Below are 14445 nucleotides of genomic sequence, written 5' to 3'. Positions count from 1 at the left end.
CTATAGTAACAGTGGGGGGATAATAGCCTCTGGGAAGGGACTGGGGCTGTGGGATAGCAGGTATAGTAGGGAGAGATGGTGCCTATAGTAGCAGTGGGGGATAATAGCCTCTGGGAAGGGACTGGGGCTGTGGGATAGCAGGTATAGTAGGGAGAGATGGTGCCTATAGTAGCAGTGAGGGGATAATAGCCTCTGGGAAGGGACTGTGGCTGTGGGATAGCAGGTATAGTAGGGAGAGATGGTGCCTGTAGTAGAAGTGGGGGGATAATAGCCTCTGGGAAGGGACTGGGGCTGTGGGATAGCAGGTATATTAGGGGGAGATGGTGCCTATAGTAGCAGTGGGATAATAGCCTCTGGGAAGGGACTGGGGCTGTGGGATAGCAGGTATAGTAGGGAGAGATGGTGCCTATAGTAGCAGTGAGGGGATAATAGCCTCTGGGAAGGGACTGGGGCTGTGGGATAGCAGGTATAGTAGGGAGAGATGGTGCCTGTAGTAGAAGTGGGGGGATAATAGCCTCTGGGAAGGGACTGGGGCTGTGGGATAGCAGGTATAGTAGGGAGAGATGGTGCCTATAGTAGCAGTGAGGGGATAATAGCCTCTGGGAAGGGACTGGGGCTGTGGGATAGCAGGTATAGTAGGGAGAGATGGTGCCTGTAGTAGAAGTGGGGGGATAATAGCCTCTGGGAAGGGACTGGGGCTGTGGGATAGCAGGTATATTAGGGGGAGATGGTGCCTATAGTAGCAGTGGGATAATAGCCTCTGGGAAGGGACTGGGGCTGTGGGATAGCAGGTATAGTAGGGAGAGATGGTGCCTATAGTAGCAGTGAGGGGATAATAGCCTCTGGGAAGGGACTGTGGCTGTGGGATAGCAGGTATAGTAGGGAGAGATGGTGCCTGTAGTAGAAGTGGGGGGATAATAGCCTCTGGGAAGGGACTGGGGCTGTGGGATAGCAGGTATAGTAGGGAGAGATGGTGCCTATAGTAGCAGTGGGGTAGCCTCTGGGAAGGGACTGGGGCTGTGGGATAGCAGGTATAGTAGGGAGAGATGGTGCCTATAGTAGCAGTGGGGGGATAATAGCCTCTGGGAAGGGACTGGGGCTGTGGGATAGCAGGTATAGTAGGGAGAGATGGTGCCTATAGTAGCAGTGGGGGGATAATAGCCTCTGGGAAGGGACTGGGGCTGTGGGATAGCAGGTATAGTAGGGAGAGATGGTGCCTATAGTAGCAGTGGGATAACAGCCTCTGGGAAGGGACTGGGGCTGTGGGATAGCAGGTATAGTAGGGAGAGATGGTGCCTATAGTAACAGTGGGGGGGATAATAGCCTCTGGGAAGGGACTGGGGCTGTGGGATAGCAGGTATAGTAGGGAGAGATGGTGCCTATAGTAGCAGTGGGGGGATAATAGCCTCTGGGAAGGGACTGGGGCTGTGGGATAGCAGGTATAGTAGGGAGAGATGGTGCCTATAGTAGCAGTGGGGGGATAATAGCCTCTGGGAAGGGACTGGGGCTGTGGGATAGCAGGTATAGTAGGGAGAGATGGTGCCTATAGTAGCAGTGGGGGGATAATAGCCTCTGGGAAGGGACTGGGGCTATGGGATAGCAGGTATAGTAGGGAGAGATGGTGCCTATAGTAGCAGTGGGGGGATAATAGCCTCTGGGAAGGGACTGGGGCTGTGGGATAGCAGGTATAGTAGGGAGAGATGGTGCCTATAGTAGCAGTGGGGGGATAATAGCCTCTGGGAAGGGACTGGGGCTGTGGGATAGCAGGTATAGTAGGGAGAGATGGTGCCTATAGTAGCAGTGGGGGGATAATAGCCTCTGGGAAGGGACTGGGGCTGTGGGATAGCAGGTATAGTAGGGAGAGATGGTGCCTATAGTAGCAGTGGGATAACAGCCTCTGGGAAGGGACTGGGGCTGTGGGATAGCAGGTATAGTAGGGAGAGATGGTGCCTATAGTAACAGTGGGGGGGATAATAGCCTCTGGGAAGGGACTGGGGCTGTGGGATAGCAGGTATAGTAGGGAGAGATGGTGCCTATAGTAGCAGTGGGGGGATAATAGCCTCTGGGAAGGGACTGGGGCTGTGGGATAGCAGGTATAGTAGGGAGAGATGGTGCCTATAGTAGCAGTGGGGGGATAATAGCCTCTGGGAAGGGACTGGGGCTGTGGGATAGCAGGTATAGTAGGGAGAGATGGTGCCTATAGTAGCAGTGGGGGGATAATAGCCTCTGGGAAGGGACTGGGGCTGTGGGATAGCAGGTATAGTAGGGAGAGATGGTGCCTATAGTAGCAGTGGGGGGATAATAGCCTCTGGGAAGGGACTGGGGCTGTGGGATAGCAGGTATAGTAGGGAGAGATGGTGCCTATAGTAGCAGTGGGGGGATAATAGCCTCTGGGAAGGGACTGGGGCTGTGGGATAGCAGGTATAGTAGGGAGAGACAGACAGAGAAAGACTACTATCACTGACCCACATACTAGGGGTTAGAGAGTCCGTACCTCTCTTTCAGAGACAATACTTTTCTTGAATAGACGGTCGAGCAGTTCTTCGCCGCAGCATCTGATTCAGTTAAGGAATAAAAGGAAACAAGGGAAGATAGACAGGGAGTGGGTGTAGAGAAAGAGGGCACACTGACAAAGAATATCTGTGTGGGATTTCCATGGAAATGTGACATTTTATCTTCCCGTATCTGTAATGTTGCTGTATATCAAGCTCATCTTTTGTGACAGAACTGAATCCTGAAGCAATAACAGCCGGGGCACAGGGGGGATATGCACAAATGTCATGGGTGTAATGGGGATTTTATCATCAACTAGGATCCTGTTAGCCTTATAGCACCCTGAGCATTATGTTGGCTATTCAGAGGATTGTCCTATAGCTTTGCTACTACAATGATAAAGTCTTAGGGAATAATGGCCGGTTGCATAGAACAAATAGAATACAGAGTGACATGTTTATTTATGTAACCTCTCTAAGGAATAATCTCCTGAGATCCTTAGTGACTGCTAATATCCTTATCATTTACAGTAGGGGGTACCTTATCCCTTATAATACATGAGTGATACTCAGAGTTCCCTGTATAACTCAGCCTGCAGCCTTGTGCCTTTATATGGGCACAGAACCCCTCAGTGACTGCTAATATCCTTATCATTTACAGTAGGGGGTACATTATCCCTTATAATACATGAGTGATACTCAGAGTTCCCTGTATAACTCAGCCTGCAGCCTTGTGCCTTTATATGGGCACAGAACCCCTCAGTGACTGCTAATATCCTTATATCCTCCAGATGACTATAAAGGATACATATCCATGATAAGGATCAGTGTTTTCCTTGTCTCAAAGGCATCGAGCAGGCAGGTGATGTTGCTGTGGGATATCTCGGAGAGCAGTTCCCTTTCCCTGTAGGCTCGCTGTCGCGTTTTGCTTCTCAGAGGGATGAACTTGGCGGCACAGTTGGCACCATTTCCTTTGTGCACAACTCGTTTCACAAAACCAAAACAGCCTCTACATGGGGTAAGAAATCATTCATTCAGTTTGACTTACAGGGCAGAAAAGAATTGACTGCAGACATATATTAGAGAGCCCCAATAAGATATAGTTTGGGCCAAAACAAAAATGGCAGCCAATGCGCCATCTCAGTGCATTGTGAGTCTGAGCTTTCAGCCAGCGCTACACATTAGAACAGCTTTCAGCTAACCTATTGTTTCTCCTACTCCCATGTAACTGGAGGAGTCCCAAGCCGGACTTGGATTTCTTACTATTGAGTGCTATTCTGATACCTACTGGGAGCTGCCATCTTGCTCCCTTCCCATTGTTCTGCTGATCGGCTGGTGGGGGTGGGGGGGGATATCACTCCAACTTGCAGCGCAGCAGTAAAGTGTGCCTGAGTCTGAGCTTTCAGCCAGCGCTACACATTAGAACTGCTTTCAGCTAACCTATTGTTTCTCCTACTCCCATGTAACTGGAGGAGTCCCAAGCCGGACTTGGATTTCTTACTATTGAGTGCTATTCTGATACCTACTGGGAGCTGCTATCTTGCTCCCTTCCCATTGTTCTGCTGATCGGCTGCTGGGGGGGAGGGGGGGATATCACTCCAACTTGCAGCGCAGCAGTAAGTGTGAGTGAAGTTTATCAGAGCACAGGTCACATGGCTGTGGCACCCTGGGAAATGAAGAATATGGCTAGTCCCATAGGAAAAACAGATTACAATGCAGGATTCTGCTGGAGACGCTCAGACAAAAGCATAGGGAAGAAAGGACAAGTAAACCCTATAGCTATCCTGTAGTCCCATATAGATTTGCCATAGGAACTCAGGGAAGTTGGTTAAAACATATGGAAAACATATCTTTTTTGGTAATTACAAATCTCACTCCAACTCTACCTTCCAATTTCTTCCTTCACCTCAAAGAAGGATTTCAGTTTTCTCCTTTTCTGAACTGTCTCTGTCACGTGTTCTTTTGTATCTGAGAATAAAAGAGAATCCATTCAGCTGCCATGTTGTATAAATCTAAAGGAATAGAGATGGCTTTGCTTGTTTTATATCATCAATGCAAAGGGAGCAATGGGCGCCCCAAGATCCCACTTACTGCCTGTAGGAATGTACCACAAAGGTTGTGTGACAAAACAATAAAATGACACTTTATATTTATTCCAACTATAACACAATAGTATTGGTGTCTCACAAGTCTCATGATGGAACCGATACCAGAAAACATGGCACCCCAACACAGTATGCCACTTGCTGTTACTATCCACATCTGGTACCCTCTCCATCTCCTTCACGTGTCTTCATGTCTTCTCCATCTCCTCCCTGTTCCTTTCCTCATCTCTCTATTTCCTTCCACCACCATCTCCTTACTGTTACTGTTACTCTTTCCCCCATCTCCATGTCTTCTCCATTTGCTTCCCACTCCTTCCCCCGTATTGATGTGCTCTTCATCTGAACCTCACAATTTCTCCATCTTTATTCCCTTTCCACTCATTTCCCCCTCTCCATACCCTGCCAACACCTTTCCCCATCATCATACCCTCTCCACCTGCTCTCCATTGCTTTACCTGTCTTTACAACCTCTCCATCTCCTTCTCACTTCCCCCCCCATGTCTATGTCCTCTCTATCTCCATCCCACTCCTTCCCCTCTTCATCTCCACCTCTGTTCTTCCTCATCTTTATAAACTCTCATCTCCTCCATTCCCCATACCATACCCACACCTTCCCCATCTTTATACCCTCTCCATTTTCTTCCCACCCTTTCCCACATCTCTATGCCTTCTCTACCTTCTCTCGGTCCCTATCTTTATATCCATTACATATTATTTCCACTCCTTTCCCATCCTTCCACATCTTCATAAACTCTCATCTCCTCCCTTTCCCATCTTCATACCCTCTTCTCAGCTCATTTCCCCACCTTTATAGCTTCTCCATCACCTTACCACCCTTTCCCTCATCTCCATTCCCTCTTTACCTCCTTTCCCCACCTTTATACCCTCTCTATCTCCTTCCCACTCTTTCCCCCCATGTCTATGCCCTCTCTATCTCCTTCCCACTCTTTCCCCCCATGTCTCTGCCCTCTCTATCTCCTTCCCACTCTTTCCCCCCATGTCTATGCCCTCTCTATCTCCTTCCCACTCTTTCCCCCCATGTCTCTGCCCTCTCTATCTCCTTCCCACTCTTTCCCCCCATGTCTATGCCCTCTCTATCTCCTTCCCACTCTTTCTCCCATGTCTATGCCCTCTCTCTATTTCCTTCCCACTCTTTCCCCATCTCCTTCCCCTCTTCATCTCCACCTCATTTCTTCCCCATCTTTATAAACTCTCATTTCCTCCATTCTCTATCTCCCTACTCTACCCACACCTTCCCCCATCTTTATACCCTCTCCATCTTCTTCCCACCCTTTCCCACATCTCCATGCCTTCTCTACCTTCTCTCGGTCCTTTCCCTATCTTTATACCCATTACATATTATTTCCACTCCTTTCCCATGTTCACACACTCTCCATCTCTTACTTACTCCTTTCTCATCTCCATCCCCTGCCTCACTCCCACCTCACTCCATACTTCATGCCTTTCCCATCTCCTCCCCAATTTATGAACAAGCCCATATTACCTTCACTAAATAACAGCATACCCTCATAATAATAATAATAATTACCTTCATGCATAACGAGCTCAGCCTTGCAGGACACCTCTCCCCCCATATTTCTAGCAACACAAGTGTATATAGCGCCATCGTCTGGTTTTGTGTCTCGGAGGATTAAAGAATATTTTCTGTCTTCTTTCACAATCTGAATTCTTTCACACTCAGTTAGTGGGACGTTGTTCTAGAAGGAGATGAGTAATTAGTAGATATAGTGATATTTTTTCAGTATAAGCCCTAACCTGCTTTCATTGGGATTTATGTACAAGAGCAGGATTACCTCCATGCCGCACAGCTCGAGCCCAGTGACAAACCACAAACATATCACAAGTCTCCATTGTTCTCAGACTGACGGGGCAGAGCCTGCCTTATTCCCATCACATGGCGCCCAGTACGGTATAACGTAAATGTGTTGGTGGGTTTCCTTCGGACTCACTGATATACAGTATGTACCTGTCATATTTAAGAGTGGGACTTCCCCAGTCAGTGGAATTCAGACCCTCACCTTGTACCAGGCAATAGTGAGCGGCGCTGTCCCCTCTATCACGGCATCAAATCTGGCTGCATCTCCGCACTGGGTATGGACATCTTCTATGGTCACCTGCATGTACGGAGGCCCTGAGGGGCCACAAAGGCTTTGATTAGATTATATCTGCACCCACTGTATAAAGCAGCACACAAAGCACTTACCTACACATAGTGAGAATAATGCAACCCAATCTACATCATTTTTTTCCCCACAATGCACTATTTTTTCCCAGAATTCCTCATTGTTGGTGAAATACAGGCAATTGCTCTGCCAAATATTTCCACAGTCTGCCTCATTTCTAGTGTTCCGAGTGTGAATTATATCTACGTCCAATTGAACAAAGTCTTTCTGAAGCAAATACACAGCTTTAACCAGTGCAGGGCAATCATACATATTATAGTAATTACTGATACACTTTCATGTTTTGTGTTACTGTTTCTTTAAGACTCACACACAAAAAACAAAAATTTCACCTTTCACTTTATACTGAATTTGCCCAGTTGGGTGTGTCTAGAATTTGCCTGTTTCAATGTACGGCTATTGATCTGACCTGTGCTAAGGAGGTGCAATACAGAGCCAGACCCAGCAGCACTCAGTAATGTAGTATCATATGATAGTGCGACTGCAGCTCTCAGCATTGTCCCAGCATGCCCTTCAGTGCGTATCTATGCCAGCAGCCCTGCCAGAGTCACAAACATGAAATGGAACTCATTAGCACTACAGACAGATGGCTGCCTTTCCGGAATACTCCCTATTGCTGCAGCCGGAGTGCAGATGGGTGCTGGCTTACTGGGTGCCCTACATCCCCCATTCACTTTTTGTTCAGCAGCTCTCCAGTTTGGAAATTCAGCAGCTATCTGGTTGCTAGGGTCCAATTTACCTTAGTAACCAGGTAGTGGTTTGAGAGAGTGACTGATATATGAACAGTAGGGACTGAATAGAAAGATAAGTCATAAAAAGTAACAATAACAATTAAACTGGAGCCTCACAGAGCAATAGTTTTTTGGCTGCCGGGGTCAGTGACCCCCATTTGACTGCTGGAAAGAGTCAGAAGAAGAAGGCAAATAGTTAAAAAACTATGAAAAATAAATAATGAAGACCAATTGAAAAGTTGCTTAGCACTGGCCTTTCTATAACATACTAAAAGATAACATAAAGGTGAACCCCCCTTTGGCTGCCGGGGTCAGTGACCCCCATTTGAAAGCTGGAAAGAGGCAGAAGAAGAAGGCAAATAAATCAAAAACTATGAAAGATGAAAAAAATGAAGACCAACTGAAAAGTTGCCTTGAACTGGCCATTCTATAACATATTAAAAGTTAACTTAAACCTGAATGGACAGAGTTCTGCCTTTTGCTCCCACACTACTTCCTGTTACAGTTAGAGCTGCATCACTTCCTGTCAGCTGATCTCTGAGGGAGCACACAGCCCGTCACAAAATGGCGGCTCAAGGGAAAGGATGTAAAAGGGCAAAATTTACTGATATATATATTCCAGTTTGGGGAGATTCTTTAATAGGCCACTTAACATAATATAAACTGTCTGTTGGTTACGTATTCATTGTGGGGGTGTAGTTTCCCTTTAAGGTGTATGCATAATGGTAAGTGCACGGGGTGGGGGTGAATGAGAACGAGGTGCTGTCCCAGCGAGTATGTGCCGAGCCTAACACCCTGCTAGTGATAATATAAAAGAAGGCGGCGGGGCTGGCACTCTATTCCTGGCACCGCAACGTGTAAATTCCAGATAAACTGCTACGGAACTCGCTGTTGGGTTCCCAGGCGGCAGTCGGCAGGGCCGCCGCTCCCTATAAGCAGAGTATGCAGTCTGCATAGGGCACCAACTCCCAGGGGGGCACCATCCCAGCTGCTCAAAAAAATCATTTTTATATATTATAACATACGCCCCAACACTGTCCCGCCGGTTTTTATAGCGCATCCCACTGTCCCAGATAGTTCTATCAATCTATGGGGGCAATTGGGGGCACTTACTATGGGGGCATTGTCTATGGGGGCAATTGGGGGCACTTACTATGGGGGCATTGTCTATGGGGGCAATTGGGGCACTTACTCTGGGGGCATTGTCTATGGGGCAATTGGGGGCACTTACTATGGGGGCATTGTCTATGGGGGCAATTGGGGGCACTTACTATGGGGGCATTGTCTATGGGGGCAATTGGGGGCACTTACTATGGGGGCATTGTCTATGGGGCAATTGGGGGCACTTACTATGGGGGCATTGTCTATGGGGGCAATTGGGGGCACTTACTATGGGGGCATTGTCTATGGGGGATAATGGGGGCACTTACTATGGGGGCATTGTCTATGGGGGGCAATTGGGGGGCACTTACTATGGGGGCATTGTCTATGGGGGATATTGGGGGCACTTACTATGGGGGCATTGTCTATGGGGATAATGGGGGCACTTACTATGGGGGCATTGTCTATGGGGGCAATTGGGGGCACTTACTATGGGGGCATTGTCTATGGGGGCAATTGGGGGCACTTACTATGGGGGCATTGTCTATGGGGGATAATGGGGGCACTTACTATGGGGGCATTGTCTATGGGGGCAATTGGGGGCACTTACTATGGGGGCATTGTCTATGGGGGATATTGGGGGCACTTACTATGGGGGCATTGTCTATGGGGGATAATGGGGGCACTTACTATGGGGGCATTGTCTATGGGGGCAATTGGGGGCACTTACTATGGGGGCATTGTCTATGGGGGATATTGGGGGCACTTACTATGGGGGCATTGTCTATGGGGGATATTGGGGGCTCTGTGTGTGGGGCCCCTATAGTAGGTGTTTTTTTTATTATTTTATTTTTACTTCCGTAAAATTTGGGGGAGGGGGCACAAAAGTAAATTTCTGCTTAGGGCACCCATTTGGCCAGCAGCAGCCCTGTCAGTCGTTTTTAGTATCAGGTAAGTGGGGCACTTACAGGAATTTCCGCTGCTCCCCCCCCCCCATGTATATAAACACAGGGGCAGGTAGAACGTACAGACTCCCTGCAGATAGTGCCCAAACCTAGGATGTGCCACCCTGCTGCCCCCCATATATACACTGGCTACAACCTCTTGCCCAGTGCACTGCGGCAGGCTTATTTACAACATATTGAATTATTTACCGTCTTTGTCTACATCTCTCCAGCTTTCACATGGGGGGGTCACTGACCCCGGCAGCCAAAACAAACCTTTTCTCTGTGAGGCTCCAGTTTTATTGTTATTGTTACTTTTTATTCCTTATCTTTCTATTCAGCCCCTCTAGTTATATATTTCAGTCTCTCACACCGCTGTCTGGTTGCTAAGGTGAGCAAGACCCTAGCAACCAGATAGCTGCTGAAATCCCAAACTGAAGAGCCGCTAAACAAAAAGCTAAATAACTGAAAAAACTGCAAAAAATGAAAACCAATTGCAAATTGTCAATGTCCATGTCATATTAAACGTTAATTTCAAGGTGAACAACCCCTTTAAAGGTATCGCACCCAAACGCGCTCATCGTACTTCCGTATATATATATATATATGCAGAGCACCTTTGGGTCCGTCCTGCCTCTTCTGATGAATTGGGGGGGGGGGGGAGACTCTCATTCCATTGTCCGTCCGTCCATCCTGCTTTTATTGGCATTTACATTCCAGGCAACACAGTGTTAAGTGGCACCAATAGGGGCAGAACGTAGGGCTGGGAGCGGTACCAATCCCTTCTATACATATTTATCGCTCACATCCCACTGCCATTACGTTAGCCTTCATATATTCATTTTATGAGATTCTAGCTATCTGTATAACAGAGCATTCTGTCACAGTGGCACAGATCCTATCTGACCCCCCCCCCATTGTAAGCAGCAGCCCTGCCCTGCTTTATGGCTGAGATTCTAGCTATCTGTATAACAGAGCATTCTGTCACAGTGGCACAGATCCTATCTGATCCCCCCATTGTAAGCAGCAGTCCTGCCCTGCTTTATGGCTGAGATTCTAGCTATCTGTATAACAGAGCATTCTGTCACAGTGGCACAGATCCTATCTGATCCCCCCATTGTAATCCGCAGTCCTGCCCTGCTTTATGGCTGAGATTCTAGCTATCTGTATAACAGAGCATTCTGTCATAGTGGCACAGATCCTATCTGATCCCCCCATTGTAAGCAGCAGTCCTGCCCTGCTTTATGGCTGAGATTCTAGCTATCTGTATAACAGAGCATTCTGTCACAGTGGCACAGATCCTATCTGATCCCCCCATTGTAAGCAGCAGTCCTGCCCTGCTTTATGGCTGAGATTCTAGCTATCTGTATAACAGAGCATTCTGTCATAGTGGCACAGATCCTATCTGATCCCCCCATTGTAAGCAGCAGTCCTGCCCTGCTTTATGGCTGAGATTCTAGCTATCTGTATAACAGAGCATTCTGTCACAGTGGCACAGATCCTATCTGATCCCCCCATTGTAAGCAGCAGTCCTGCCCTGCTTTATGGCTGAGATTCTAGCTATCTGTATAACAGAGCATTCTGTCACAGTGGCACAGATCCTATCTGATCCCCCCCATTGTAAGCAGCAGTCCTGCCCTGCTTTATGGCTGAGATTCTAGCTATCTGTATAACAGAGCATTCTGTCACAGTGGCACAGATCCTATCTGATCCCCCCATTGTAAGCAGCAGTCCTGCCCTGCTTTATGGCTGAGATTCTAGCTATCTGTATAACAGAGCATTCTGTCACAGTAGTCAGAGTTTCTATCTAATCCCCATTGTTTATATCACTATGGAATTCAGAGCCCATAACAGGATTAATTAGCAGAGAGAAGAAAGCTTGGCAAGATAAAGGAATGTGTTATTTTATACAAAGGGAATATCATTCACAATAGAAAGTTGCCCAGAGGCAATTACCAGGGCACACAAATAAAACAGAAATATCCCCAAGAGCTGAATTTGCCCTTTCCTGCAGAGCTTGCAATCTAACTGCTGCGTGAGGCACAGGGAAATAAAGTGACTTCCCCAAGGTCAAAAGGAGGTGACAGACGAATGAAGCCCAGGACCCCCCTAACTGACAGTGTGGGGTGCTCCCAATGTGTATTCTCCCCGCGGTGAAGCCCAGGCACGGGGGGGGTACTCACTTGTTGCTTTGTCATCCTTAAAGTGGACACAAGTTGTCTCCGTGCTCTCGATATACACCTGGCTGCGAACATCCCAAATGTGTGCCGGCGCCCTCCGGAGGTACCAGTCCGACGCTTCCATCCCCAACCTGGAGCACACAAGCAGCTATTTCACATGCTATTTTTATACCAGTATGTGACTAAGACAAGCAATCTGTTCCCGGGAGGAGAGAATGACATCCTACCTCTCTTCTGCTATTCCCATTTTCTCTCATTCGCTGGGACCGGCGCTTATACCAACACTGTCTGCTACAGCACAATGGCAGCCAGCAGTGAGGGGGTTAAAGATCAAACCACTTTTATTAGAGAGAGAGAGATACAGAGAGAGAGACAGTGTGTAGCAGCCCTGGCATGTACTCGGCACGGTGCCCCCCTTAATGTGTGATCCAGAGGTACAATCTGGCACTGGCAGGGAAGGGGTTAATATTTCACATGTGCAGCCAGTCTGTATTGTATGGGGGGGGGCTTATTTGTGCCCTGGGTACCCCTGGAACTATAGCAGGGTGACTGTTACCCCAATGTTTCTATATATCTGTAACCTTGTTATGGGCTAAGGGGGCCCAGCCTGAAGGCCAGTTAGGGGGGGATTTGGGGTGAGTGCTTATTTGTGCCCTGGGTACCCCTGGAACTATAGCGGGGTGACTGTTACCCCAATGTTTCTATATATCTGTAACCTTGTTATGGGCTAAGGGGGCCCAGCCTGAAGGCCAGTTAGGGGGGGGATTTGGGGTGAGTGCTTATTTGTGCCCTGGGTACCCCTGGAACTATAGCGGGGTGACTGTTACCCCAATGTTTCTATATATCTGTAACCTTGTTATGGGCTAAGGGGGCCCAGCCTGAAGGCCAGTTAGGGGGGATTTGGGGTGAGTGCTTATTTGTGCCCTGGGTACCCCTGGAACTATAGCAGGGTGACTGATACCCCAATGTTTCTATATATCTGTAACCTTGTTATGAGCTAAGGGGGCCTTTATATATACAGAGATATAAGATCAAGCTGACATGACATGTGCTTTCCTGACAAAACCTGACATTCACCATGAAATCGTCTGCAAAATGTATCACTATATTCCACCTCATTACACAGATGCATCGCGCCCAACACACAGCTTATTCTACAGAATCACCAGTGGATCATGTGTAAATATGTATTTATTGCTTCCATGACAGGTCACTGCAGTGCAGTATGGGTAAGCTTCTCCTAGCTCCTCCTCTGTCCCCTCTGGCTGCTTGTTTCTGGTAGCAGGGCTACACCCCCAAACAATGTAGGTCTCTATAAAATATATCCCATAAACAGCTCATATGTAAACCCTGCTTCATCTCTATAAACCATTTTCATATAAATATACTTTAGCAGTATGTGCCATTGGGTAATCCTAAATAGGAAACTGCCATTTTAGGTACTAAGGGCCGCCCCCTGGGATCATAGGAGTCACAGTGCACACAAACAAGCCAAGGCACACATACATGCTAGGCCCCATCAGCCAATGAATGGGCAGAGTTCTGCCTTTTGCTCCCACACTACTTCCTGTTACCGTTAGAGCTGCATCACTTCCTGTCAGCTGATCTCTGAGGGAGCACACAGCCCATCACTAAATGGCGGCTCAAGGGAAATATTTATATATATCAATATTTATCAATATTTACTGATATATATATTCCAGTTTGGTGAGAATCTATAATAGGCCACTTAATTTGAAACTATCAAACTATTTACTTGTTAAGTATTTATACTGGGGGTAACATTTTCCTGATACCTAAAGCATAATAGAGCACTTGATTTCCACAAGATTTGACCTAGAAGCATACGCCCTTCCTCGTGGAAGTCAAATATACATTATTAGTGGTAATGTAAAGCTTGTAAGAGGTCTAGTAACCCGTAGCAACATTCAGTAGTTAGCATTTACTGGACCCCTGTTTGAAGAAGACATCTAGTTGGTTACAGTGGGTTACTGGGACTAGTAACTAGTTCTAGGACCTTTGAGACTTTACTACCTTACCCAGTAGGAGCCAGGATAATGCGCCATCTTGGTACCATAGGCTCAGAATTCCTAATGCCAGGATTGAGCACTAACCTTGAATCCAACCAGTAACATTTCCCCAGATAAAGGCCAAACCATCGGCCTAAGGGGCATCATTCTGATGAAACACTTCCCGTGCAGTTTGAATATAAATGTAGAAAACACAAAGTTCCCTTTACCTGATGGGAATATGAAGCTCCGGCACCCCGGGCGCCTCCTGTTTTTGGGAAGCCGTAGGGATCTCATGTGTTTCTGTCGTCTCCTTCTGTTCCATTTGTTTCTTCTCTTCACCTGTCAACGAGGAGTCTCTTAGGCACAAACAACAACAGGAGTTTGTATCACAAGTGATTTATTCAGCGCAGGAATATCTGATGTGTCTGTATAACCCATTGGGTCCCAGACAGTTTGGCAGGACTTTACGCCGACTTGGATACAAACACATGGCTATGTATTAATCAACATAAACAAATGGATTTAACGTTTCAATACAAACATTAAGGAGTCCAGATCAGCCTTAACAGAGATTGTAAGCTCTTTTGGGCAGGGCTCTCTTCCCCTCTTGTATCGGTTATTGATTGCTTTATATGTTACTCCTTGTAGAGTGTAAGCTCTTTTGGGCAGGGCTCTC

General features: G+C 47.3%; 1 protein-coding gene across 19 annotated transcripts in view; it reads right to left on the bottom strand.

The window, feature by feature from the left end:
* The window catches only part of obscn (obscurin, cytoskeletal calmodulin and titin-interacting RhoGEF), a 241276-nt gene that overhangs the window by 24069 nt on the left and 202762 nt on the right, over nt 1-14445 (bottom strand). For 18 of the 19 annotated variants that reach the window (XM_031903695.1, XM_031903696.1, XM_031903701.1 and 15 more), the window contains 7 exons: nt 13997-14108; nt 11761-11888; nt 6637-6749; nt 6147-6315; nt 4379-4460; nt 3301-3501; nt 2495-2555 (listed from right to left, as the gene is read on the bottom strand). In XM_031903695.1, coding sequence (XP_031759555.1) covers nt 2495-2555; nt 3301-3501; nt 4379-4460; nt 6147-6315; nt 6637-6749; nt 11761-11888; nt 13997-14108 — 866 coding nt within the window. Of the gene's footprint in view, nt 1-2494; nt 2556-3300; nt 3502-4378; nt 4461-6146; nt 6316-6636; nt 6750-11760; nt 11889-13996; nt 14109-14445 lie in introns of those variants that run through there. The other variant, XM_031903714.1, reaches the window with a different exon arrangement.

Source organism: Xenopus tropicalis, chromosome 6 (genome assembly GCF_000004195.4).
Source record: "Xenopus tropicalis strain Nigerian chromosome 6, UCB_Xtro_10.0, whole genome shotgun sequence".
Taxonomy (NCBI): domain Eukaryota; kingdom Metazoa; phylum Chordata; class Amphibia; order Anura; family Pipidae; genus Xenopus; species Xenopus tropicalis.
This window is presented reverse-complemented; position numbering and strand designations above follow the sequence as displayed.